The 25,385-nt window shown below is 37.5% G+C and overlaps 5 protein-coding genes and 2 long non-coding RNA genes across 10 annotated transcripts; 5 read left to right on the top strand and 2 right to left on the bottom strand.

The window, feature by feature from the left end:
• Positions 1-133: 133 nt before the first annotated feature.
• LOC110846282 lies at positions 134-2,001 on the top strand. Of its 2 annotated transcripts, XM_022092977.2 has the most exons (4): positions 134-259; positions 342-818; positions 891-1,279; positions 1,363-2,001. In XM_022092977.2, the coding sequence occupies exons 2-4, from the start codon at positions 349-351 to the stop codon at positions 1,752-1,754; spliced, it is 1,251 nt and encodes a 416-aa protein (XP_021948669.1). In that variant the 5' UTR covers positions 134-259; positions 342-348; the 3' UTR covers positions 1,755-2,001. The 2 variants fall into 2 exon arrangements, with proteins under 2 accessions (XP_021948669.1, XP_021948668.1); XM_022092976.2 differs by having other exon boundaries at positions 171-818.
• LOC118435122 lies at positions 1,861-3,455 on the bottom strand. The gene is made up of 3 exons (XR_004834521.1): positions 3,256-3,455; positions 3,041-3,149; positions 1,861-2,959 (listed from the first exon to the last, which is right to left on the bottom strand). It is a non-coding gene; the product is annotated as an uncharacterized LOC118435122 (long non-coding RNA).
• Positions 3,256-4,735, top strand: LOC110847083. Of its 2 annotated transcripts, XR_002547611.2 has the most exons (4): positions 3,256-3,379; positions 3,455-3,599; positions 3,705-4,012; positions 4,091-4,735. It is a non-coding gene; the product is annotated as an uncharacterized LOC110847083 (long non-coding RNA). The 2 variants fall into 2 exon arrangements; XR_002547610.2 differs by having other exon boundaries at positions 3,261-3,379; positions 3,705-4,735.
• Positions 4,736-5,148: 413 nt separating this feature from the next.
• On the bottom strand, positions 5,149-11,699 carry LOC110846473. Its single transcript, XM_022093240.2, has 5 exons — positions 9,525-11,699; positions 7,818-8,054; positions 7,338-7,589; positions 6,802-7,274; positions 5,149-6,731 (listed from the first exon to the last, which is right to left on the bottom strand). Exons 1-5 carry the CDS (start codon positions 9,933-9,935, stop codon positions 6,182-6,184), a joined length of 1,923 nt encoding a protein of 640 aa, XP_021948932.1. The 5' UTR covers positions 9,936-11,699; the 3' UTR covers positions 5,149-6,181.
• A 7,439-nt stretch (positions 11,700-19,138) lies between these two features.
• Positions 19,139-22,316, top strand: LOC110846280 (casein kinase 1-like protein 9). Its single transcript, XM_022092974.2, has 8 exons — positions 19,139-19,739; positions 19,830-20,054; positions 20,147-20,253; positions 20,329-20,446; positions 20,512-20,616; positions 20,692-20,840; positions 20,923-21,073; positions 21,156-22,316. Exons 1-8 carry the CDS (start codon positions 19,395-19,397, stop codon positions 21,780-21,782), a joined length of 1,827 nt encoding a protein of 608 aa, XP_021948666.1. The 5' UTR covers positions 19,139-19,394; the 3' UTR covers positions 21,783-22,316.
• A 231-nt stretch (positions 22,317-22,547) lies between these two features.
• Positions 22,548-24,045, top strand: LOC110845963 (2-alkenal reductase (NADP(+)-dependent)). The gene is made up of 4 exons (XM_022092526.2): positions 22,548-23,085; positions 23,160-23,302; positions 23,390-23,592; positions 23,666-24,045. The coding sequence occupies exons 1-4, from the start codon at positions 22,644-22,646 to the stop codon at positions 23,925-23,927; spliced, it is 1,050 nt and encodes a 349-aa protein (XP_021948218.1). The 5' UTR covers positions 22,548-22,643; the 3' UTR covers positions 23,928-24,045.
• A 98-nt stretch (positions 24,046-24,143) lies between these two features.
• LOC110847608 (DOPA 4,5-dioxygenase) lies at positions 24,144-25,172 on the top strand. 2 transcript variants are annotated; one of them, XM_022094583.2, is made up of 4 exons: positions 24,144-24,475; positions 24,536-24,612; positions 24,668-24,708; positions 24,769-25,172. In XM_022094583.2, the coding sequence occupies exons 1-4, from the start codon at positions 24,273-24,275 to the stop codon at positions 25,078-25,080; spliced, it is 633 nt and encodes a 210-aa protein (XP_021950275.1). In that variant the 5' UTR covers positions 24,144-24,272; the 3' UTR covers positions 25,081-25,172. The 2 variants fall into 2 exon arrangements, with proteins under 2 accessions (XP_021950275.1, XP_035705322.1); XM_035849429.1 differs by having other exon boundaries at positions 24,180-24,475; positions 24,785-25,172.
• The last annotated feature ends 213 nt before the right edge of the window (positions 25,173-25,385 follow it).

Below are 25,385 nucleotides of genomic sequence, written 5' to 3'. Positions count from 1 at the left end.
AAATTATTTAAATTTTTTTAAATTTTTCCCTATCTGAAATTTAATTTAAAAAACCTATGTCGTCGATAAATTATTTTAATGCGTACATACGTACTTCTAACTAACTGGGGTAAAGTTCGAGTTTCTCGGGCGGCATGAAATTTGTAATGGTTGTTGCGGTTAAATTTTACAGTAAAGTTAAAGTGTAGTTTATTATTCAGCCGATAATTTTGTAGGGCAAGGCAGCGATAGAAAAGCCACACAATACCGAAAATCTTTGGTATTTTGCATATTACATTATAAATATTTTCGTGAGTTTTGCGAATTTATATGTGTATATTTATTGTACATAAATATTACAGAGATAAAATGTCCGACGACAAAGACATGAAGCATATTGTTGAAACAATGTTTGACATTACTGGCCTGGATAAAAATCAAATGAACATTTTGCTTTCCAATCCAACGTGTCCACCTCCAGATCCATCATCAAATGTGCCACAATCGTCTAAGATTATCATAAATCTTGTTAATGATCTTGTCGACACGGGCGGTGACCATCAATTCAAAACCGACAATCCATTCAATGGCATGCAAAAGTGTGGGTATTTCATGCCTAACAAAGGCCAACCTTCAACATCAAGTAAACCCAAAACCTTATTGGCAACTCAGGACGTTAAGCCGTTCAGATTATTGTCGGGAAATAGCATTAATAATCTTGTTGGGACAAATCTCTCTGCCCACTACAAAATGAACAGGAAAAACAATTTGATCAAAAATTACCAAAAGGCGAGGGACATGAAAATTATGCACTTTTACAGATGGATCGTTGATCATCGGTACTGTATTTCAAATACATGATTCATTTCTGGTCTTCGAAACTAATCTAAAATAATTGTGCTCATTTGTAGGTACTTTCAAACTGCACAAACCAAACCAGATTTTATCTGTAGCGATGGTCGGTTGCGAGACATACTGCTGACCCCAATTAGCAGAGAGGCGTGGACCTTTAATGCTATCCGGATTCACGACATGATCTTCTTGTGGGATGCAAAACCAACTAAACGAGGAGGAGATATTGGATCATATAGCGCATTGAGATTTCAGCAAATGGCGACAGGTCACTCCAACCCGGAAGTTGTGAAGGAACATGAAAAGGTGCATTCGGTAGGGCTAATTCCTTTCCAGTACGGATCTCGCCCCTCACACCAACTCTTGATGTACACGGATGCTAACGAGGGCAGCATGGGAGACAATGTCATTGTTCGTATGAAGTCATTAAATAGCAGAGAAAAAAGTGGTGCGTATTTAACCATATCAAACTGAAATTAATACATTCATAATTAATTATACTTAATTTCATTTATTATTTTACGGTTTTAGACAAATTCCGCAAATATTGGGGAGATATTGTGGTCTTGTCAGCTTCAAAATTTGTATTAGGTCTTGCAGACGTTAATAGTGGAGATCATATCTTGGCCAAGACCGAATTTCTGAATGAAGCACAATTATGGACTAGATCAAGAGTAGGAGAACCCATGAAATCTTCACGACATCTTTGCTATGACTTTGTTGATCAAGTTTTGGTCTGGATGAAACTTCAACTTCCAAAAAACGACCAGACAGTGGTCAAGAAATTTTCATATTCCAAAAGTAAATCTGGAATACAGGATGGAAAGTTTACCATAGAATGTAATACTGAACGTATCGGAGAGAAAAAATTAAACACACTGTTACCTCGCTGGTTTCTTGATGGTGCTTTAGGCATAAAATAATTGTTTAATAGTACAGTTGTGACTCAAAGTATTACCTCCAAGCTTTATCTCTCCACACTCAACTGTTCCACTCACAGAGTTATGATTATACTTGTTTTTACATTTGGAATTACAATTTTTCTGTTTAAGAACATTTTATTTGTCAATCATTATTATCATCAATTATCATTTGTCAATCTTCAATGCAAGAAATTTGAAATATTTTTTATCAAGGACATGTACATTAAAATGAACGTTATTAAAGCAATGATAAACAAAGTGAGATTTTTTTTATTGCGAGTCCTCTGATTCCCTAATATGTTCTTGTGCTTCATTTGTCTTCCAACTTTCTTGCAAATTTAATTTATGTAATGTGAAGGTTTTAAATTAGTTGAATTTTTACAATATTGTCACATTTCTTCATTGGTAGATGCGAAATCACGCACAATAACATTTCACGACTCTAGTTTTTTTTTGATGACGTATAGTTCTGAGAAATTTGCAACAACAAACAGGTAAGGTAAACTGCCTCATTAATAATCTCACGTTCCCTCCTCCTTCACTGTTTACCCATACACGCATACGAGCACTACTTTATTATAGCTGTTTAAAATGTTTCAAGCTTCACTAGGTTTATCTTTGTATTTTGTACTAGTCTTTCCTATGTGGCCGTGGCCCTGAGACTGTATTTCATTTTCTTGGGTCCTGCGACAAGTATTGTGCCCTAAGGTCAGAACTCTTTGGGAGGCATGAGTTGCCACCAGAGCAAATAGTGACTATGTCTCTGCCCGATCTAATTCAATTCATAATCAGATCAGGGCGGTTTGTAGGTCAAGGTAGATCTGTAAATCGTGAGAGTCATGACTTAGCACAGTAAAGCGGTGTATACGGGGAGACTGCAATAAGCCTTTAGTGCTTGCGCAGCTGACGGTCCTGTCCAACAATGGCAGGATCGTCACCCCACCAATACATACATACATACATACTAGTCTTTACAACAAGCAAAATGGTAGAAAAATTATACAAATATCACCACACATAAATCTGGAAAGTTGAGACAGTGTCGATGCCTCAACAAGATTTTGATAACTAAAGCCAATAAATCCTTAATATTGATAAAATACTGTTTTTAACTATGGGATCACCTTCATACTGCCATAGTTGTCTCAGCCACTTAGGTCACCTAAGCACAACCTATCACCATCAGACTTCGGATTAGATTAGACCTGTAATCATAGTAATCATGCAAGCTTCTGACGATTGGAGTACCATATGCTGCACATGTACAATATTTGTACAGTGTGTACCTTCAATTTTATAGGTGCCCCTAATTCCACGTACCGGTCGAGCACGGAGCCGGTGGGAGGTCTACTTGGAAACGATCGATGTTTGGCGACTAGTAAGACGCTGTGGCATCTTTATTTAGAGATCATGATTTGAGAATGTATTTAATGACGCATAAGAAGTATGTATCTGTACAATAAAGTATGTTATGCAAAAAACTCGTTTGTATGATGGTCACCTTTGTCACATTTCCACTGCACACGAGTCACACCATGTCACTCCTCCTTGTGGTGGTGTTACTACTTTCCTTCCATGTGACTTACAATAATGGAAGTGGGGATAACAAAAGGGTGCAAGAGCTGGTGAGTATTTCAATTAACAAAAAATAGGTGGTTATAAGAACATGGTCACTAATTCATCCATCCACACACCACAAGCTGAGCACCCTGCACACCCACTACCGCTGTGATACACCGAAGGAAGGAATCGTGTACTTGGAAGACTTGTCAAGCTATACTTATGACCCCGGAGTTGAGTGGGTCCCACGTGGCGTCGTTTTAAAAACGTGCAGCGATTGGAGCGGTACGCACGCAAAATCACTTACTCTTCTTTCTACTCCCGATGTACATAATATCACAATTATTCACTAAAATATTTATCCTACTTACATGTACAATTAAATTGCAGGATATTGTCCATCAGCACTACAAACTTGTTCCTCTATTCAAATTCAGAAATTCAACTCGTCCTTCCTAAAAATCGACAGAATCCGTAATAAAATCACCTACGTCCAAATCCAATTAACCAATGCTACACAATGTGGTTGTTTGAATAAATAGTCAGTTTATATATAAAAGTTATAAATAAATAGTGTTTGTTAAAATGTGTAGACACAAATAATTCTACCAGTTTATGATTCAGAAATCGCAATTAATGCCAAGTACATACGTATTTCTAGCTTTATCTCGGCAGAGTGGGATAAAATGCCTTCCAAAGTAATTGAATAGCAAAGTCAAGTTGGAAATATAAATAATGTTCAGAAATTATATTTCAACTTTTATTATTCTGCACAGGCTAGATATTTTTTATCTTCACGAAAAGTAACGCAAGCCAACAAAGCCATCCAAATTCAAGCAGATCATCGCCGTTGAAGACGCTATAGCAAGCAATTCATTATCATATAAATGATGAGATACAAATAACACAATGCGACAATAAGTTATGTTGACTTGGATTAGTCAGTATAAATAGCGTCTGTGTTATGTATACATAATTTATGTTGCACTTTGTACTCAATGCCTTACATTTTTACTGTATACCATATCGCCAAGAAAACCTGACAAAAACTCGACGCAAAGAAGTACTTATTAGGATAGCTTGTCAAGGAATTTACGATTACAAAGATAAAATTTCTTTCAATTTTGTGTCTCCGACTTTGATTCATCATCGTCCCAATTTCAGGATAATATTAATATATTTACACTCTTGATGTACAGAGCTTGTTCAGAATAATTTTTTTTGTCGTAATTTCATAATTAGGGATTCCGACAGGGTGAGCGACACTTGTTTTCGAAATTAAGACGAAATGAAATGACGGAGTCGACGAGTGTGCCGTAAATCTTTACCACAAATATATATATTAATTTTTACATGGCTTCACCTACGAAAAATAAAGGAAAACAATACTCTGGAATTATTCCGGCGTGTCGTCATTTGCATATTTTGACGCATTAGAGCTTATTCTGCATGGAAAGCCCGTATCGCCGAAATTGGGCATAGTGAGACTTATTTATGCAAATGAGGTGACCTGCAACAATAATTTTAGACTACTCCGTGCAATAACAGGCTTGGAAAAGTTGTGAATAAATGATCTCATCATAATATCGAGACACTTGCAACATAATTCATAATTAGCTGCTTCGTAAAAAAATGTAACATTATATACGTAGAGTGGGCTGATTGCCGAAACAACATGCAAAAAATTCTGATATACTCGTATCTATGTTGCACAGAAAAAGATGGCGTCTATTTCCGACCACACACCATGCAAATTTACATCGGATATTGTTTGGATACGTTGCAAGCATGAAATTCAAACTCGGAACCGTGGGAAATAAAAATGCATTATCGATTAGATTTATGAAAACAATTTTATTGCGGCAACTTGGGGATTTTTATATCAAATATCGCTAATTTGAATCATATAGCCATTTATGTCTTCTGAGAGTGAAACGTTTAAATTAAACACATAGTACTGAAATCTACCCGCATTATGAAATAAACAAACAACCCCCAATTATACATGTACAGTAATAGCACAATGTCGCACAATTGCTTCTTTAATACTGTGTCCTCCTTCCTCCCGGACGCACAACTTTCAAGCCTTTTTTTCTTAAGAAATTCATTATTATCAGTTATCATCACATCAATATACATTTTTTGTTTAACCAGTGAACCAAATTCATCAAGACATACATGTATTGAGCCTATGTCGTAATATTCGATTATATTATTGAGACTGACTGGGTGAGGTACTTAGATAATTATTGTGCATACATCAAACAGTATGCAGGCAAATAGTTAACCTTCATTTGTAGATGTAATATAGTATTTTCAAATAGATTTCAGAAAACTACTGACCCATCGACTACAAACAGTACAATTCCTTACCATACTTAATAATATGTATACCGCTATATAATTATTTGCTTATGTAAGACCTCTCCCCTGGATGCTGGATATTTAATACTGATCCAATAAGAATTTAACAACACGTATACTTATATATGCATGTATGTACTTAGGTATATGTTGCCTGGTTTAAACACAGTTGTACATATGCGACAAATAACTAAATGGCCTTATACATTGTCTCTATAAAAATACTTTGACCCGCATGTTTAGCACCACAATAAGAGTTACATACTTACGCATAATCGATAATATTTTTATATTTACTTATGGATACCAGCATGAAGAGATTGTCGTTTACGTAAAAATTGAGATTATAAAAAAAGTAACGAAATTTTAAACGTAAGGATTTTAATTTTACATTTAAATGTTTTTCAAGGAAATTTTCAAGCAAATAATAAAAATTAACTAGTCCAGACTCACATCAGCCACAAACAATAATTTTAAGAATTTTTATGACGTTTTGAATTATGTCAAATTTTATAATTGGGAATATCATTGAAATTGTGGACATTCGTTCCTTGGATAACAGCATCTGTATTTTTCATAGTAGTGTTTTGCAAATGTGATTTGTCGGCTGAGCTTGTCGGCCTATCGGATGGGACAAATGTTACCAGACCACTTGGTACAGATTTATTGAGATTGTCCCAACTTCTTCGTTTTTTGGGAAGAAGAGCTATTGATGGCGACATCCCATCACCTTTTACGACAGGCGGGGCAAGACTTGGAATACTGAAGCGTCGTGAAGTTGGGGGACCGTAATCTTCCCTGAACGTGGGAGAAGCTTGTGATGGAGTCTTTCTTTGAAGAATTGGATAATCTTGGCTTTGTCTCAGGCTTTGGCTCTGAACTCGAATCCTTTGCGAATTTTGGTTCACAGAATTTGGAATTCTGGAGAGAAATCTGTAATGGAATGGGTCCGAGTCTCTCATCAAAGTAGGCGGCGGTCGGGCAGTGTACACAAAATGAGGTCGATGAAGAATCTCTTCTTGAAACGTAGGTCTGCCAACGTTTGTGTGATACCTAGAAATAAACAGTTAGAGTTAGATAAAATTTCAAATTTTAATAATTGCATGCAAATAGTACCACAAACCTCGCTTGCATCATCCCATTGTCACTCATCCCAATAAGGTCATGTCCGTGTCTTCTTGTGAACCCAGCCGCATTACGCAATATGCTGGACGACAAGACATACACGGGTTGATTGTGTGAACTGCTGCTATGTTGTTGTCGAATTGGGATGGGGTCACTTCGTAGTCGCACATTTCCGACACTACCACCACCAGGTAATTGACCCCTGATGCTTGCGTTAGTTTGATGACATTGTGTGGGACTGTGGTTCCGAGGAGTATTGTCGTGCGACGTGGTTGCAGCGGGATACACATTTGGATATGCCATCCTCGCGTGGGGGATATTGCTAGTTGGGTACTGGAGGGGGAATGGTAACGTCATTGAATGCAGCAGTGTCTGTGACGACGGCGACTTGGACGAACTTCGCCCAATTGGAGGACTGTATCTGGTAGTAGTGCTGAGATCAAGGGACTCCAAGTGGGGTAGGGTTTGATCCTGATTTTACAAAGGTAAAGTTAGTAAAATCCATGTTTTTTTTATAAAATTACTCAAAGTTACCATCATTCTGTTTGACGGAGATCCATTTTCACCATCCAACATCTTTTTTCGCTTAACTTGTGGTTGGAAGCTATCAATATCCATTTGCATATTGGAGCTGGACGAGTTGCTGCTGCTACTCACCGAACCAGACCGGTGAGGACGATGAATTTTATGACCCTTCTTTGGCCTGTGGCGATAATTTTGCAAGGTTTCTGCCTCCTTTACAGGGCTCATTGGCAAAATTGGTTCCGTTGGTGGAGTGCGTGGTAGCTGTGAAAGTATAAAAATATTTATTATTTAAAATTCGAAACGTTATATTCACAAAAACGTTATGAATAAGATTGCACGTCCTTCTAGTACAAACTAAAAAAAATGTTTATAATTTGCTATGCAAATTATTTCTCAATCAGGTTTCCAATAACGTCATTGCAATTCTCAGAACGCAGTAATACTGCACTTTGAAATATGAGTCATTGCATTACGAGTGGACCAACTCACCTGCGATTTTCCCGAAGGCAGTCTTGCCAGATTGGCCTCTTCACTATCTTCGGGTGGAGGTGGTCTTGCCATCCAATTAAAGTGACGCTTGTGTTCGGGTAACCCCCACCGGTCGTACTCGTCACTCTGTACCCACAGCGTCTCCGAGCAGTCCAGGCACACCACGGCACATTCCGACTCGCCAAGCGTTATGCTGATGCTTCCAGGTTTCCTCGTTTTCGTTAAAAATTGGAACTTCTGTAAAACCAATAAAGAAAGCAAATGTACATCCATCGTAATTTGAATAACTAGCATTGTTATTTATCCTTCTCTTCCTATGTATACAGTTGATTATAAATAAATATAATGGATTATTTTCAATTATTGTTCATTATATTATTGTGAGTATAAACTGCTTAAATTGTTTTGAACAAAACATACTGACAATTGGACGATATGATAAATAATATAACAATCGAGAATTAAATATAGCTCCAAACCCTACACATAATCCCAATCATTTGACAGATGCTGCTATTTTCTCATCAAGGTGAACGAGACCATCATTTCATTATGTGTTATGGCTGATTCATATTCATATATAGTTGCTTAACCTGCTGTTACCATTCTATCCGACCAACTCAATAACAATGCTATTTATTCTATTTTGGTAGAAATTAACATCTTGCATGGAGATATATATGCATGTACGATCACATGTCACTTTATACTTTATACTAACACTGAGAAGAAGAAGCATAGTCATGTAAATAGGTAAATAAGATATGCAGGGGGTTAAGCATGCAAACAGCGAAGCATAATGTGCCTGCATTCTTACATAACCGAGCCATCATTAGGGTTGCCCCGGGTGCCGGGTAGTTACCCGGTACCCGGCATACCCGGCCTGTTTCTGGATACCCGGTACCCGGCATACCCAGCCTGTTTCTGGATACCCGGTACCCGGCCGGGTATACTTAAGTACCCGGTCTACCCGGCCGGGTAATTTAAATATTCAATTATCTTGTCTAAAATTCAAAACCTTACAAAAAATTGTGTATAATCCCATGGATTACATTTTTGTAATTGGTATAAAACAATGTATTTGGAAAAAATGGGGACAAGGTTGGACAAAACTTATGTGGCAATAATATTCAAATTTTAAAATTACTTTGAGCGCACTCACGTCAGCCAAATTGCAATTTTTGCAATCAGGCAATGCATATCTCGCATAATTAAGCATAACTTCCGAAGTTTTGAGAAATTTGCAAGATGTCTCAAAGTTTTTGCTAGACAGCCATTGGTTGTTTCGCAAGATTATTTCTGAAACTTGTCTCCCCGATCATCATATAGAGAAATTGCGAAAATCGAGGAAAACAAGATCAAAATGGACGTTTTTATCGATTCGCAAGATATTACTTCGAAAATGTCGCCAAATATGTTGCTGCAATTTGAATTCGAATCGAATCCCTTCAAGAAACAAATTTTTTAGCCTCGCAAGTTTGCTTAATGATTACGATAAGTAAGACATTGGCGTGAGACAATTCATAAGAAATTCAGGAAAAAAGTAGCAAAATTCCCGTTATTTCTAACATATAAATATTACCCGGTACCCGGCCGGGTAGCCGGGTACCTGGCAAAATTTTTAGACCGGGTACCGGGTAGCCGGGTACCGGGTAGTACCACTACCCGGGGCAACCCTAGCCATCATCATCATTAAATCATTAGTACCTGAATTGGCAAAGCCCGGACACGTTTCCTGTAAGTTTCCACGCCGCAAACTCCACAAACAAATTTCCACAGAATCGGATTGACTTTCTTCTCCGCATCTTTTTTGTCCGTGCTGCCAGAAGCCTTGTCCCCACCATCGGACGACATGGAAGATTGCTGCTGGAAATCCAGCAAGGCGAAACAGAAGGCGCAGAGGTGGACCGTGCCATCGTCGTTGACCACTGCTCCTGGGGGACAATCCTTGGCTTCCAGTTGGGGGTAAAATGGAGCTGGTGATGATGACGATGATGATGACGATGACGATGATCCGTTCTCATGACCTCGACGACGTCGCACCCTTCGTGCCCAGAGGGACGAGGATGGCATCCCACACGCATAACAGGTCACTGTCAACTCGAGCATTTTGCACATTTTCTCTCACTCAGCAACGTCTTGTTAAAAGTTTAGCAGCACTATTTTCGCTAATTCTAAGGGACCTTGTCATTTACTTATCTATTACAATCTATAAATAGCCTGCTTTTAGTTTATGTATTAGAAATGGAATATTCCATAATGTTCAAGAGTTGACAGTTGACCAGAGTGGTGATCGTGATGCCAAGTTTTATGCTTTTGTGTGCGTCTGGAATTGTTGGGGTGGGTCGTCGGGTAGTTTTTTAATTGAGAAACAACTAGTAACTATCACTGGGATTTGTTTATGGTTCATTGTTACTGTTTTTTTAAGTATACAAATTATAATTATTCTTGGTTATCCATGATCCTGTTTCCGCCTTCGGACACGGGGATGATAACTTCTTCGGTGAAATGCACTTTTAAATTGGCGATGTACACTGACGTTTAACTTGATTATCGATCCGGACATAATATTCTTCATTAGACTGGAATTAATTAGGTGTCCCTTTTTATGAAAGAAACGCCTTCAACGATTGATTAAATAATGTCGAAGAAAAGTTAACTGCACGGTTGACAAAAGTTATCGCTAGTATTTACATATTTAATGATGAATTCATTTTTGTCCAACACTTTCTTAGCTTGTCCAGAATTATAAGGTAAAATATTAAAGAGCTTGCTATGTAATATTATGTGAAATAGTTAAACAATTTGGTTGAGGAGACACATAGCACCACTTTGAGCACACATTTTGAATCAGTTAATTATCTTTTGGTGTCAGGTCATCAGTAATTGTACGACAAAAACTTAAGTAATTAGGTAGCTGGAGTATCATGCATGAGCGCAAATAACACCAATTCTTTCTTGGGTAAAGCTACTGTTATTATGGACACACGTTAACTGTTACTCTCGGACTATGTACGACGACGAATTTAGGGAAACCTATTTATTCTCCTAATTTTCACAAGGCTTTGAAATAAGACTGGCGAATTACAGAGATGAGAATAACGACACATATTTCGATATTGCCAAATATTTGGACAAAATTACAAAATTGAATAAACTTTTACAATTTTTTTGAAGTCGTGTCCTCCAACCTTACATTTCTTCCTTACAACGGAAACAAATCTCTATACACTTCTCACAGCTTTTTTACGAATTCTCCAGATTTTTGGTATCGCAAATTTCCACATTGGGTATTTCTTTCTCTTTAATAACTGAATCGTAATATAATTCCTTTGTATTACAACTAAGCGTGTAACGTAGTAAAGTAGTAGTTTGGCACAATTTACGGCATATTTAACTACCCACTGTGTAACCGTTTCGTTTTACTATTTACGTTTTACGACGATTTTTAACCCCATTTGAAACCCACGGAGTATAACGTCACTGGTCATCATGCTGGTACAATGCCCAATAAAAAAAGTCGCTCTCGATTGTCTTATCGATTCGCAAAATTGTGAAGTTTAACGATACTTTTAGCTTTTAATGTACAGTTCGTTGGGTACAAGTTACCCGGATTTCAGTGCAATGTACAACCAGTTCTCTCCTTCTCTCTCCGACTCTCGACTGTGTATGTATGATTTACTCCTCTGCTGAACAAGGTCTACTTTCCCTGCAAAATCCACCACCTAAAACTCTTCTACTACTCGCTATATACCTGCAAATATGATCACGGCACAACTTTACCATAGGCCAGAATTGTGAATCACTTTGTATTTATCATTGGTGAAGTGGAACCACTCGCACATAAAACAGGGGGCCTGCATATTAACCGTAACCAACGAATTCGAACACAACTCCACCAGTCGAGGATGAATTTAAATGCCACGAGTAAAAGTATATGAGGCTGCATATGTATGTACATATTCGTGAAGAGTCCCATCCCCATGTCCTTTATTCACACCAGCTAAAACTGGTTCAATCACTTGATAGGAGTTGTAAACTTCTAGGGTGTTGCATAAATAATGACAAATTTCCTATTATCCTCAATACACAACAACGCACCACTCATTATTTGACAGACATTCACCACGGACATAGTAGAACGTAGTATGACAAGCATCATTGTGTTTGCAGCTATGTAAATGCTTCTCTCTGGTGTGCGACGATATAGAAATAACGTGCCATGAAGAAAAATGATTTCATTGTAAATTATGATTTTGTGTTGGGTGGGATGATGATGATGATGATGATGATGGGCGAAAGAACAAAACTCTTACATATTTAGGACATGCTCGTACCTACGGATTTGCACTGACTATTTAGCTTACGGCTATATAGCAGGAGCAGCTAATATTAAAAACAGTAAAATGATCATAAATAATATCGTAGGAGGAGGAGGAGCGTGGTCAAGCCAAGTTATCACTGCCCCTGCTGCGGCTGCTGTGAGAGGAATCATTTACGTTTGAGAGAAATTTTTGTGTCATTTGCTTATGTATTTACATGCAGATAATAAATACTTGGTTAATTTAGTACATTAGTTACATGCATTATCTATACAGACAGAGCTAAAGGCTGTACACACATTAAGAAGAACTGAACATGACCAGATTTTTCTTCCTCTCTCGAATGGCTTATTTAATGGTCGTGTTCTTCTGGTCAGACTTTTACACTTTTATGATGAAACACGCACATGGTGACGTGACAACTTATCAAACAAACAGATTCTGGTTGCAGCCAGATTTTTAGAGAAGGCAAAACTGGCTTTTTCTCACTCACTCATCCCTCTTAGCATTCTTTTATACTAGCTAAATCCAATTCCTCTATTAGCATTCAGCCTTTCTATTTTATGTTCTCTTCTCCTATAAACTTGGTGTGTATACAAATAAATAAATAAATAAATACGCAGCCAACAACGGTGCGCTGCTGTGAGCAGAGCGTTGGCTGCGTATGTTTTTCGTGAAGGTTCATGATGATGGTGATTAAATACATATGCATTCCTCAAATATTTTCATCAATTGACTGATTATTTTTTCTGTAACTTTGTGCATCCTCACATATTTACGTTACATACAATAATGTATATCACTTGAAGACGTTAGCATACATATTAATTCTTCTCGAGCGGATTCTGATCTTGAATTAAAAACCACCAATTGCATGCAATCACGCGAAATAAACAAGTTACATAAGCCCAATTTCTATTATAGTGCACATGCATGAGGGAGCAATTTGATGAGCTGCATATAAGCACTATTAAAAAATTGTACCAAGAAGTAACGCAACATGATACGATACGTACGTCCTCAACATCAACCTTGGTAACGGGCATTAATATCATATTCAAATTCTATAATAAGACTCACTAACTACCGACTCAGGTGTGTGTGGAAGAGAGAGAGAGAGTAATGAATTTTATGCAATAACTTAGTAGGTATTAAATCAGGATGAATGTATATGAGGCTTAAATTAGCGGTAAGATATATGTAACTATGTAGAAAAAACCCGACCCACACCAACCAACATTTTCTATGGTCTTTCTATGGTCGCGAATAATTTGATCGGTTTCATGCAGCTGAATAACTAAGTAATTTTAGGCATACAGTATATTTAAACAAACGTCATGTTTCAATTCGGAATTACCATACGTACGTATATATCTATCAAATAACTTGTATTTCAATACTCGGTCAACTCTGTGTGGAATTGGAAAGGTTGGAATTTGCATTAATTTGCAAAGGAATCGTCAAGGTCATGCTGTAATGGCATGGCTCTGAAACCCAGACCCAGCAATATTAGTACCCGTTACCCGGCGCGTTGTTTATTTAAAGGTGAAAGCAGACTACAAAATTGATCGATCCTGTTCCTTGCTCCTCGGACGTATAATTATTGGTCTGTGACATGATATGAGAGCTTCTGTCTAGCCAATTCCGTCTCAATTTTACAAATTCATTCCTGCTATCTTTGCTAAACCAAGGGTGGTGGAAAAGTCGAGACGGTTAAAGTGTTCGTATGTACATATATCATGCAGCTTCTCAGTGTCTGGGTGGAAATTTAGAGAATATATATGATACAAAATTGTCCATATATATATCTGTCTATTCATGAGCGTTACTTGGATTGTGTCAATTCACATAACCACCTGGCTGACTGGCTGCATTTCAAAGGATACCTGTTTCGCAACCCGCTTTCTCCATCCATCTCTTTTCATTTTGACAAGATGAGAGGAAAGCTGAAGTAATATTTATGCACACACAAGCTGAAAACAGGTTGCCAATCATCTCCCCAAAATACTGGAAAATCGATCATTGAGTACGTTACATAAATATGTACGTACGTGCATAGTTGGGACATTCCATTAAACGAGCAAAAACTGGAAAGTAATAAATACTGATAAAGTCTACAGCTTTATTACGTCAATTCACTAGTTTAGCAAGTTTTATGCATTTGTATGTTGATATGATGAGTCAAATTAGTGAAGGTTAATAATTGTTGGCTATCTTATCAATCATCACGAGTTTTGGTAGTGGCATAATTTCTGAGGCTGGGCACCGGGTACTTTGCTGGATGTGTGCGTATTTTCATTTTACTGACCAACTGCGATGATCCCTTTTCTGGGCGTATGTACAAATCCATTTCATGATGATGAACTTTTAATTATTTATGTAGTTGAAATCTGTACATCCACGTTCTGTCCCTAATTATTATTTCCAGTCTAGCCATGTTACATCAACGGTTCATCGATCATCATACATAAGCATTTAACACTGCTCTTCTTGTCATGTCTAATTATAAACTGTGTGACTCTGTCGAGCGAGCAATTTAAACAAGTGTTTGTTTAATCATCATTCGTTTATTGTTTTTGTCAAATCCGGCTCTGAGCAGAACTCATCCAGATCACGGTGGTTGAGAATACAGAGAAATGTACATAGACTAAAATGCCAACCAAGGCTGAGCTCATTTTGCTCAATCATTATGATGAAATTGATAACCAACTGACAATAAGTACTGGAATTTTTTGTGCATGGAGTGAACTGTCATCTGTTCATTGGGTTCAATTATTGGTTCAATATCCTAATACACACATTTTCAGTTTAAACCAAACCCATCCATATTTTTACTAGAGACCTTGACAAATCGAGATATGCATTTTAATCTACCATGCAACAATATTTACTTTGCAATTATTTAATTAACAGCTTCTCGTACGTATGAAGATCATTTATCTAAAGTTTGCAGACGAACCCTTTATTACTTGAATTGGAGTTTTTCCACACGCACTTGTGTAAAATTTTTGGTTTATGCCGTCTCAATGAGACAGCATCCTTATCATCTCCTCAACAACTCTTTCTGACCAAAATCACTTCACTTTCATACATGTGCATATATACGTACAGCACCAGTCAAGCTCACTATATGTTGTGATAAGTAGTTTTATTTTTAGAGATAGGGCAATAAAAACATCGAAATAACAATGGGATGGTGGAATCAAACGGCATTATAATTAGATTGAGGGGCAACGCGTGATTATGAGACGGAGATTAGTCTCACCTCACACAGTTCGCATCGCACTGCATGATTGGATCAGATGCGAATGGTGCATTTCTGCACTGCAGAAATGACAGAAAATTAGAAAATTTATCAAATTCCCCAATCCACCTTATCCAACATGATCTTCCTCAAAGTCAGATTAAATTTTGCTTTTATTTATATGCAAAACAGCATCCTCCTACAATTCATAGTCGCATACAGATATCGCAAGTTATCTCAAATCTCAAAGATAAGTACTGTCCAAGGCATGATTTTCGGCTAAATTGAAACGGCTGCAGCAAGTCTTGCCAAAATCACCTTTCTTAGATTTTTACTCTAAATTTAGTTTATAATATTAACTAGCTCTGAGCGAAAAAGCTAAGAAAGGTGATTTTGGCAAAGACCGCTACGGCGGCACAAAGTCAGGTCGGATTTTGACTTTTTAGGATAAAAAATAATTAAAAAATAAATTTTACAAATGTTTCGTTGTCGTGAACAACCTATTTTCACTGAAGTTCTATCCCCCTTCTTAGACTACTTCGAATAGCCCGAGCCTATGTAACTATGTCCGTCTGTCCTTCGGCAAATTGATAAGTAGGTCTGGATAAACTTATCTGATTGACTTGTAATTTTGTATGCACTTAATATATCTCAATAACGAATTCAGTTAGGATATTAACCCTATAGAACCTTATAGTTTTGCTAAAAAGAAATAGAAGAGGAATTTGATAAATTGGTTATCAAATTCCTCCTCCAATTTGCAAGAATTTAAAAATGATCTTGCAAGAAAGTCAATTTATGGATATTTTTCCAAGGTCTAAATGGTTTACCCACATTGATTTTTGAAATTAGTCGAAAAACATATAGGGTCATAACCTTCTCTAAAATTTTGTCAGATGACCCAACTAAGGGTAACTTCCCTACTTGCCAACAGATATTGATGCCTTTTTGACATGCGGTAGTATCACATGAGTTGTACTAAAACAATCAAGTTGCATCAGTGATGGGATTTTTGCCCCTCGTCCTCATTTTTGAGTGAGGGGGAGGAGTAAAGAGGGGGAGTAGCTAGTGTTTTTGCTCCAAAATGAGGGGAGAGGAGGGGAGGACTAAAAATTTGAGGAATTAATGAGGAGAGGGGAGGACGAGGATTAAAAATTTGAGGAGTTAGTGAGGGGAGGGGAGGAGGAGGACTAAAAATTTGAGGAATTAGTGAGGAGAGGGGAGGACGAGGAGTAGAAATTTGAGGAGTCGATGAGGGGATAAGAGGACGAGGAGTAATTTACTCCTCGTCCTCTTTACTCCTCTTCGAGTAAAAGGAGGGAGTAAGACACAGATAGATATATACTACTGTCCGCTCTGTGACTGTCCGTCTATCTGTCTGCCTTTATCCACGATAACTTTAGAACGGATTCAAATTTCGCTATGCGGTTTTCGCGACGTGTTTCTAATTTTGAAGTACGGATGAGTTCGAAGGTGTGCGTCGTAGGTCATAAAGTCACGGCGCTACGGTGATGACATAAACGGTCTAAGATGTCGAATTTTTTATTTTGACCGTTTTAGACTTATTTTTAGACGGGGATTTCAAAAATCGCCATCATTTCGACGTGCGACGATACCATGACCGTGTAGATGTCGCCAAAGTCGAAAATTGTTGAATTTTTCGTCTCGACCGTTTTAGACGTAGATTTGAGCGGGGATTTCAAAAATCAACGGTTTTGTCATCTCACGACCCTGTGAGGAGTAGAAATTTGAGGAACTGGTAAAGGGAGGGGAGGGTGAGGACTAAAAATTTGAGGAGTTAGTGAGGGGAGGAGAGGAGGAGGACTACAAATTTGAGGAATGGCTGAGGGGAGGGGAGGATGAGGACTTAAAATTTGAGGAATGGGTGAGGGGAGGGGAGGATGAGGACTTAAAATTTGAGGAATTGGTGAGGGGAGGGGAGGGTGAGGACTTAAAATTTGAGGAATTGGTGAGGGGAGGGGAGGGTGAGGAGCTGATCAAAAGTCCCAACTCTGAGTTGCATGACTCAATGATCACACCCGCCACACCCACTCAAAGACTCTTTGACAAAGAGCCAAAAAATGAAAAAAACCCATATTTTCACTCGTTCAATCAACAAACAAACCCTCGCCAAAAATCCAGTTTTTCTCGGATTTTGAAAATTTTGCACCATTGTACTTCCAGACAGTTGTTCTCTTTATGCAATCTAAAACTCAACTTTATGAAATGTTAATTTTTTCGAAGCCATTTATCCCTGGTCATGGAATTTTTGAAAGTATAAATATTTTTTGATGTAGGATATTTTAAAACAACTATATGGGACTATATATAATGGTACAAGAATTTTCAATTACTTATTGCGATCGTTTTGTCCGTCCGTCCGTCAGCAGGATATCTCCAGAAAGAGTCAACATAATCCCCGTTTTGCTCCTAGACCTCATGACTTTGAGGAGAGGTCAAGGGTCAAATACGGTAATTGTCAGATACAGTGACATTTTAAAGGAAATTTGGAGCGTTCTGACGCTTCTTTTTTATGTTCGTTTGTAAGGGTTTATTTTGTTTTATTTCCCAAAAACAAAATAGCCTTTCAGAAAGTTTTCTAAGGAATTGGGACTATTAATATTGACAGAAATTCGTACTAACTAATATTATCGTATAATAATCGTCAGAAATGTTCCTATAATCCAGCATGTAAAATATCAGCTTTTCGACTAATTTCAAAAAACCAGTATGGGTCACCCTCTCACAAAAATATTCATAAACCTTACTTTATTTTCTTTAAACTAGCCTCGATACCGAATTTCATCTGCTTCTACCAATTACCAAACCCAGTGGGGGTCACCTTGTTGGGTCCCCTGGCATAAAAATCTTACAATTTACAAATTTCTTCTTTGTTATCTGATCTGCCCCAGCAACTTCATGCAAATTTAAGCCTTCTGTGTCCATTTTCGAAAATATGTGGGGTCGCCAATTTGGTCGATTACATTGTATTTTCACGTTAGTACACAAATGTCCCGAATTTTAGCCGTCTCAACCATTTCAAATATACTGAACCAACAACTCACCGGATTTGAATACTCGACCGATGAGTCAATCAAATTCACATGTATAAAGTACGAAATCAATTTGAAATTTTTTAATCTAAATTAAGTTTCAATGATGGTCAACAGGACCTAAATAGAGTCACGGGTCTCCCTGATAACAGACTTGAGCCATATTCTATCTAACTCAATTCCTAATTTTAAACATAGTGCAAAAAATTTCAAGTCAATCGGTTAAGTTTTACGGGACTTACAATTAATTTACAGACAGACGGACTTGCATGGTTACATAAGCCTACACTCGGGAAATAAGTTCATTAAATTCTGAACCATATCACAAAATAGTTGCCAATGACGTATATTTTATCAATTAAAAAAATAAAATTCTTGAGCCAGGCCGAAAAACCAGCCTTGGAGAGTACTTTCCTTTCTTAGCCGAATGAAGTCTCAACCTTTCGAGACATACATGCTTAAAATATGTCATTCATAAGCTTATGATTCACAAAATGGGAATTTCATATGCATAAATTACTCAATGCAAGTCGTTTTTCATTTTATTTTTTTAATAGTTAAGCTGTGTTAAGCGAATTTGGGTTTTGGTCCCAAAGTGTATAAGATTTAGACCGACCGTACTTAAATTAGATAGACGACTTTTGGCTGGCTACTTTCCCTCCGGCGCCGACAGTCTGGGCAACAACAACAGACAGCCGGCTGCCTCATGAAATACATATCTAACAATCAGTCATCCATGCGGCTGCCTTTCTTCCCTCCAGTTTGTTTAATACCTCGTCTTTCACTGTCGGAGTCAGAAGTTTCTGAACAGTGACAAACGAAGCTTCGTCATTTTCATTTTTCAATTTTTCATTTCCATTTTCAAAAAATTGTCAGTTTATTGTCCTGCCCCTTGCCAATTGTCACTTTACTCATGGTTTCCTCCCCTTTGATTGATAGCTGAATTATTGAGTACAAAATGATAATGGAGTCAGCATTTCCCTCCTCGTCTTCGTCATCTCCATCGTCATCGTTAGTCAGGGGGGAAGGGGGGCGTGGAAGGCAAATTCCTGTAGTGATGGGAAGCTCAATCTCCGTTACAGAAATACCTTCCAGTCCAGTCGTAAAGTTGACAAGCAGTCGGGCAAAAATGGTCGATGATGCCGCCACCCCGTCGTGTCGTGCTCCAGTCGTGGAAGAGGAGAAAAATACGGCGACTGATCAAGGTCAAGGTCGAGGTCAAAACGGTTGCTCACTTCTTGAGACTGCGGGAAATTATAGAAATATTACTACTATCGTCTCGCGGAGGAGGCGCTTGGATGCAGTAAGTAATTTTTTGTAATTGGTTTGTCATCATGTTTTATTGTTGAACAGTCACTAATTTTTATAATCATAATGTATGTGGTTTGTCCAGGATAGGGTAAACAATGACGCGAATGATGGAGAAATATTTCCTCAATATGATGGTCCTGTGAAGAAAGAAGCGCTTAGAGGGGACAACCTGCTGGATGGCGGATATAATAACGACACTGGAGAGGTGAAGCCGATGAATGCATTTGGAAGCTACTATAAAATTGAAAAATTAGGATCGGGGTCATTTGGTGTTGTCTTTAAAGGGATTAATGTAGATACAAATGAGGTAATTTTGCGTAAATTGAGAATTAATTAGTAATGTGTAGTATGACGTTTAAATTTGATACAATTACTTAGTCGTCTTTCATTTTTCTTCAGGCAGTTGCAATCAAAAAGGAATTTTCTGCCATGAAATTTGCCACTGTTGCAAGAGAGAGTCAAATTCTCAAAGAGCTTCAGGGTTTGCTGGGAATACCGAAATGGATGTAAGTGTATATTAGTTTAAAATGGCTGGAAATTTGCATACAGCTTAATAATAATTGCTTATTTAATCATTTCAGAAACTTTGGGTGTAATGGAACTGACACCATTTTGATGATGGAATTATTAGGACCCTCACTCAAGGACTTGCTGACTGTTTGTGGAGGAAAGATGTCTATTAAAACTGTACACATGCTGGTATGTCAATGATGGCAGTTATTTTAACACAATATTTACATTGTATTTATTAATGTCTTATTTAGGCGATTCAACTTTTGTCCTGCTTGGAAGGAATTCATTATCGGAACGTCATTCACAGGGATATCAAGCCCTCAAATATCGTGATTGGGGTTGGCGAATCTTCAATTGTGAGTATACATAATTTATCAAAATCATGTTCAATTAATATTTTGTATTCATTGTTTACTCGTTAATCATTACAGTATCCGTACCTTATTGATTTTGGGCTTGCAAAAAATTTTCGCCATCCAGTCACACTTGAACATATTCCACCACAAAATCACAAGTCCAAGTCTATTGTTGGAACTATGAGGTTTGCATCGATTGCTAGCCACCGTGGTGATGAGCTGGGGTAAAAATGTTCATTCAATACAATGATAATATAAAATTTGTAGTAGTGCTTTTTACGCAATACTTTATATTTTAATTAATAGACGAAAGGACGATTTGGAGAGTCTGGTATATACCCTCATCTACTTGTTGAAAGGTTGTCTTCCGTGGCAAACTTTGGGTAGTACGAACTCTAAATCGAATCAAGCGATCTTAGAAATGAAGTCACAAATGTTACTGTCTGACCTTTGTCCCGTGAGTTTTCATAGCTAAAATAGAATGTCTTTATATTAAATGAATAGGTCACATTTTTTTATAAATTTATATACTTCGACAGGATTTGCCAATGGTTTTTTTAAAATTACTTATTTATACTAAAACTCTCAAGATGGAAGATCTACCTGACTATTCATATCTGAAGCAAATATTTATCCGTTCTATGAAAGATTGGAAAATTTCATTTGACTATAATTACGACTGGGTGAATGGTACAAGCTCCTCGGCGACTCATTCAAACAATAATGATTATCATTTCATACATCCATCTACTATGGTTCCATCGACCATCGAAACACTACAGAATGCTGCTACATTCTTGTCACCCCCCTTTAATGACTGGAAAAGGCAGTATGAACTCTATGGTGCAAATACCATGCAACCCCCCATTCGCCGTGCTGAACCAGAAAAAACCTACAGAAGCAGCTATCCCTCTGCCAATTCGGGCTACCTATGTCCCCCAGGATTCCGGCCCTATGATGCATTCAATCGCAACCATAAACAGCTCTCTCTAAATACACATTCTGATCTCACAAGAAGTTTCTCGCAGTCGCCACGAGCGTGCACCCCTCCGAATTCAACTCCTCTTGGTCCGTTCAATGCATCTCCCGGTTGCTATTGCACAGACAATCCTGATGCTCAGAAGTGTCGCCAATGCTGCATTCGAACACAAAAGTATTTATCTTAGAACTAGTCGACCCTTTAGTCTCTTGAGATTGTAAATGGTTTAAAAGTTAACGCCTTAGCTTTAACTTAAATGTTATTCTAATTTGAAATTTTATATTAAGATGTACATAGACTTTTTCTTTGAACGAAATCCTGTATTTAGTAACTCCTAATATTAAGTTTTTTTTGACAAAAATAATTCCATTTATAATTAGACTTTGTTTATTAGTTTTCTCTGCTAATTGCATTTTAATTTTCATATACATATGTCGTCTTTTAGGCTAAATATAATTTTGTACCAGTATGATTTCACTTCTTATGACAATAATATAGATATTAATATTTGATTAAAACTACTAATACTTGGAGATATGTAAACTACTATTATCTGTTATCTAATCAAGTTGATCATTTAATTAGAGTTACTGGTGCTGACCACGTATTTAGTTGACATAGGTGATATCATTTAATTAGTTTCTCTTGTACATGTATATAGATATTTGATTGTATGTGCATACATAAATATGTTCCATGATTGAGCAAGTTTGAAATGCCATTTTTCATGACTTGCACTTTGTATTAATTTCATTACCATAACCATCACCATACTCAATAGTATGGTCACATTATCTGATTATCATCACATAACAATGCAAAGCCACCATCTCTTTCAATTCGACCTTGTCTTTCTCCCATGATTCTGGAAAGTCTAAAGTCCATCCCTACGTATGGATATGCATATAGTCGCTAACTGAATAAATACATATGCATAATGTTTGACTTCATATGAACACAACTGATGACAGTTAGCTTGCAGCCCGTCCAGTATAACATTCAGTGAGAAATTTTGTCCACCAAAGTATTTATTACATAACAATTTAAAATGAATACCCAAGTTATTTATACCAAAATACCCACCGGTCTTCCCAACCCTTCAGAAACATTCGAAATTAAAAAGGTCGCCTTTGACCCAAAAAATGTCGTCGTTCCGGATGGCCACTTGTTGGTTAAGACCTTATTCCTGAGTGTCGACCCTTACATGAGGGCCAGGATGCGCAAGCCCGAGGTCCAGTCATACTTTCCAGCGGCGCAGGTGGGAAAATCCTTCATGGGGGGCGCCGTGGTGGAAGTGATTCGTTCTGGGGATTCAAAATTTAAGGATGGACAAGTTCTCGTGACGTTTTCGCCGTGGGAGGAGTACGTCGTGATTCCAGCCGTTTCTCCGATGGGCAACATTGTGACAATCCCTAATCCAAGAGAGTCAAAGGTCCCACTCTCGTACTACTTGGGGGTTTTGGGAATGCCGGGTTTGACAGCGTACATCGGTAATAAATATATAAATAAATTGGTTAATTGTTAAAGAATTGCTGGATTAGCATGTTTTGATTATTTTGCTAAGGTTTGCACAAATTCTGCGAGCCGTTGACCCCTGGTCAGACTTTGTACGTCTCGGCAGCTGCTGGAGCTGTTGGTCAAGTTGTTGGTCAATATGCAAAAGCTTTAGGACTCCGAGTTGTCGGATCAGCGGGATCGGACGACAAGGTGATTGAATTTCTCTCTCTTAACCAATGTTAAAATGCTTTAATTAAAATAACATTTTCGATTTAAACCAATTTTCTGTTTGCATAGGTTGCTTTCCTAAAAGAAATGGGATTTGACGAAGCCTTCAACTACAAGAAACATCCCGATTTTGTTTCAATTCTGAAACAAACCTGTCCCAAGGGAATTGACATTTACTTTGAAAACGTGGGAGGCAAAATGCTTGAAGCTGTATTCGAGGTTGCAAATGATTTTTGCAGAATCGCAGTCTGTGGAATGATTTCGCAATACAAGTAAAATATAATTTGCCACTTATGTATTTTAAAAAGGTGCCGATAAGGATTATCACATTATTTCTAATTTCAGCCGCACTGAAAATCCTGAAGGGATCCACAATATGTTTCAAATAATTTCCAAAAGGATCAAGCTAAGTGGGTTTATCGTCTCTGATCATGCTGCAGAGTGTGGGTCAAAGTGCATCCCAACTTTTGCCAAATTTCTGGCAGAAGGTAAAATGCGGTACCGAGAAACAATTGCCGTTGGAATTGAAAATACTCCTAAAGCTTTTGTGGACATGTTGGAAGGAAAAAATTTCGGCAAGGCAATTGTGAAGGTGGCTGATTTGTAATTAATAAGGAATAATTATATCTGTTATTGATCAGACAACCTATATTCGACAAATTCACAAGTAATTGGAATCTAAATATGCACAATAAAATTATTTTTGGGCTGTTGCACATCTATTACTTTGGAGTACTTAAAATGACAAATGTGTGGCATTGAGCAGCACACTTTTTTTAAATAAGTACTTTAATGCACGCGTCAATTCTTAGGATTAGTTTTCATATACGTCAAGCAAATTGTATGGGGTTTGACCACAACCATCTGCATTTTACCAATTAATCTCCATGTATTTAAAGAATTGTGGATATCCTTTACATTTTAGTGAAATACTTATTGAAGACTCAGCACAATGCAAATCACAGGTTTTCAAAATCTTTTACTCATAACGGTGTCCATTGTGTCCGTTACGACGGCACACGACGACGACAACTCTGTAAGGCTTGAGGACGCTATAGAAATGGAGTTTATCGAAACATCCATTCAAGCCTGGCATTTTCACACGTATTTCTTTGAAGTTAATAACCGAAGTGTAAATGAAATGTTAACTATGAGGTAAATAATAATTTTTATGTTTTTAAAAGAATAATACTGAATAATACTTATCCAATTCAGAAAAGATTTACGAGCCAATATTGACAACGGCCATTTGAAGCAATGCTCCCTCAATCAAATTTTTGTGGGATGGGATGGTAAAATATGCAGGTTTCTAACTCTAAACAAAATATTATGTATCATTTTTAACAGGTCCCCATCCCGTGTCCCAGTTTGAAATGTGTTGCAACAAGGTAACTAAATCTGTCTTTACAATTTTAATTGGTCCCTTTAATGTCGTTACGTCAATATAGACATCATTTGCTGCAGCACATGCATGGTTTACCCAGAATCATGGGAGCTTAACCGTCCTTGTCCATCCACTTACTGTCTTTGATGTTGAAGATCACAAAAGCCGCAAATCTTGGCTGGGTCCCCCCGTTGTTTTGGACGAGGAATGTCCGTGCCTCTACCAACGTTTGAGAAAACCTCGCCCTTGTCCAGTATATCCTTATTACCCAGACGAGCTCCCAAAGTCTGAAGATGACTACTACACCCCCCTTGCAGGGACGGAAGATTATAAAGGACGGAATAAGAAATTTAATATTATGAAGGATAATTATTAAACGGGGATTCAAAATGTCGTATAATGTAAATTCTTGGTTTCTTATCTAACAATGAAAATTTATACCAAAATAAAATATTGTCAGAATCTATACATGTACATATGCATATATAAACACTATTGCAATTCCAATAAATAAATATGTATATATATAAAGACCCATCATGCATGGCGTCGTGTCGCGATGTTAGTGTCTCACACAAATTTATGGCTCATAACTTATAGTCATGCATAAGTGACATTTAAGATGACATATATTATCTTTTTTGATTATGTTATTTATTCGACTTCTACCAAAGGTCGCAA

The sequence above is a fragment of the Folsomia candida genome, unplaced genomic scaffold (assembly GCF_002217175.1).
Source record: "Folsomia candida strain VU population unplaced genomic scaffold, ASM221717v1 Fcan01_Sc003, whole genome shotgun sequence".
Lineage (NCBI taxonomy): Eukaryota > Metazoa > Arthropoda > Collembola > Entomobryomorpha > Isotomidae > Folsomia > Folsomia candida.
The sequence above is the reverse complement of the archived record's forward strand: the minus strand, read 5'-3'. Positions and strand labels throughout refer to the sequence as shown.

What these genes read in the sequence shown, in the direction of transcription:
- LOC110846282 (XM_022092976.2), top strand. Translation starts at nt 310, where the DNA reads ATGTGTATATTTATTGTACATAAATATTACAGAGATAAAATGTCCGAC. An exon ending in AGATGGATCGTTGATCATCG is followed by an intron (nt 819 to 890) that starts GTACTGTATTTC and finishes GCTCATTTGTAG; the next exon opens with GTACTTTCAAACTGCACAAA. An exon ending in AAATAGCAGAGAAAAAAGTG is followed by an intron (nt 1,280 to 1,362) that starts GTGCGTATTTAA and finishes TTACGGTTTTAG; the next exon opens with ACAAATTCCGCAAATATTGG.
- LOC110846473 (XM_022093240.2), bottom strand. Translation starts at nt 9,935, where the DNA reads ATGTGCAAAATGCTCGAGTTGACAGTGACCTGTTATGCGTGTGGGATG. An exon ending in TGCCTTCGGGAAAATCGCAG is followed by an intron (nt 7,590 to 7,817) that starts GTGAGTTGGTCC and finishes ATACTTTCACAG; the next exon opens with CTACCACGCACTCCACCAAC. An exon ending in AATGGGATGATGCAAGCGAG is followed by an intron (nt 6,732 to 6,801) that starts GTTTGTGGTACT and finishes GTTTATTTCTAG; the next exon opens with GTATCACACAAACGTTGGCA.
- LOC110846280 (XM_022092974.2), top strand. Translation starts at nt 19,395, where the DNA reads ATGATAATGGAGTCAGCATTTCCCTCCTCGTCTTCGTCATCTCCATCG. An exon ending in TTAATGTAGATACAAATGAG is followed by an intron (nt 20,055 to 20,146) that starts GTAATTTTGCGT and finishes ATTTTTCTTCAG; the next exon opens with GCAGTTGCAATCAAAAAGGA. An exon ending in TTAAAACTGTACACATGCTG is followed by an intron (nt 20,447 to 20,511) that starts GTATGTCAATGA and finishes TGTCTTATTTAG; the next exon opens with GCGATTCAACTTTTGTCCTG.
- LOC110845963 (XM_022092526.2), top strand. Translation starts at nt 22,644, where the DNA reads ATGAATACCCAAGTTATTTATACCAAAATACCCACCGGTCTTCCCAAC. An exon ending in CAGCGGGATCGGACGACAAG is followed by an intron (nt 23,303 to 23,389) that starts GTGATTGAATTT and finishes CTGTTTGCATAG; the next exon opens with GTTGCTTTCCTAAAAGAAAT. An exon ending in GGAATGATTTCGCAATACAA is followed by an intron (nt 23,593 to 23,665) that starts GTAAAATATAAT and finishes TTCTAATTTCAG; the next exon opens with CCGCACTGAAAATCCTGAAG.
- LOC110847608 (XM_022094583.2), top strand. Translation starts at nt 24,273, where the DNA reads ATGCAAATCACAGGTTTTCAAAATCTTTTACTCATAACGGTGTCCATT. An exon ending in AATGAAATGTTAACTATGAG is followed by an intron (nt 24,476 to 24,535) that starts GTAAATAATAAT and finishes TATCCAATTCAG; the next exon opens with AAAAGATTTACGAGCCAATA. An exon ending in TTGAAATGTGTTGCAACAAG is followed by an intron (nt 24,709 to 24,768) that starts GTAACTAAATCT and finishes ACGTCAATATAG; the next exon opens with ACATCATTTGCTGCAGCACA.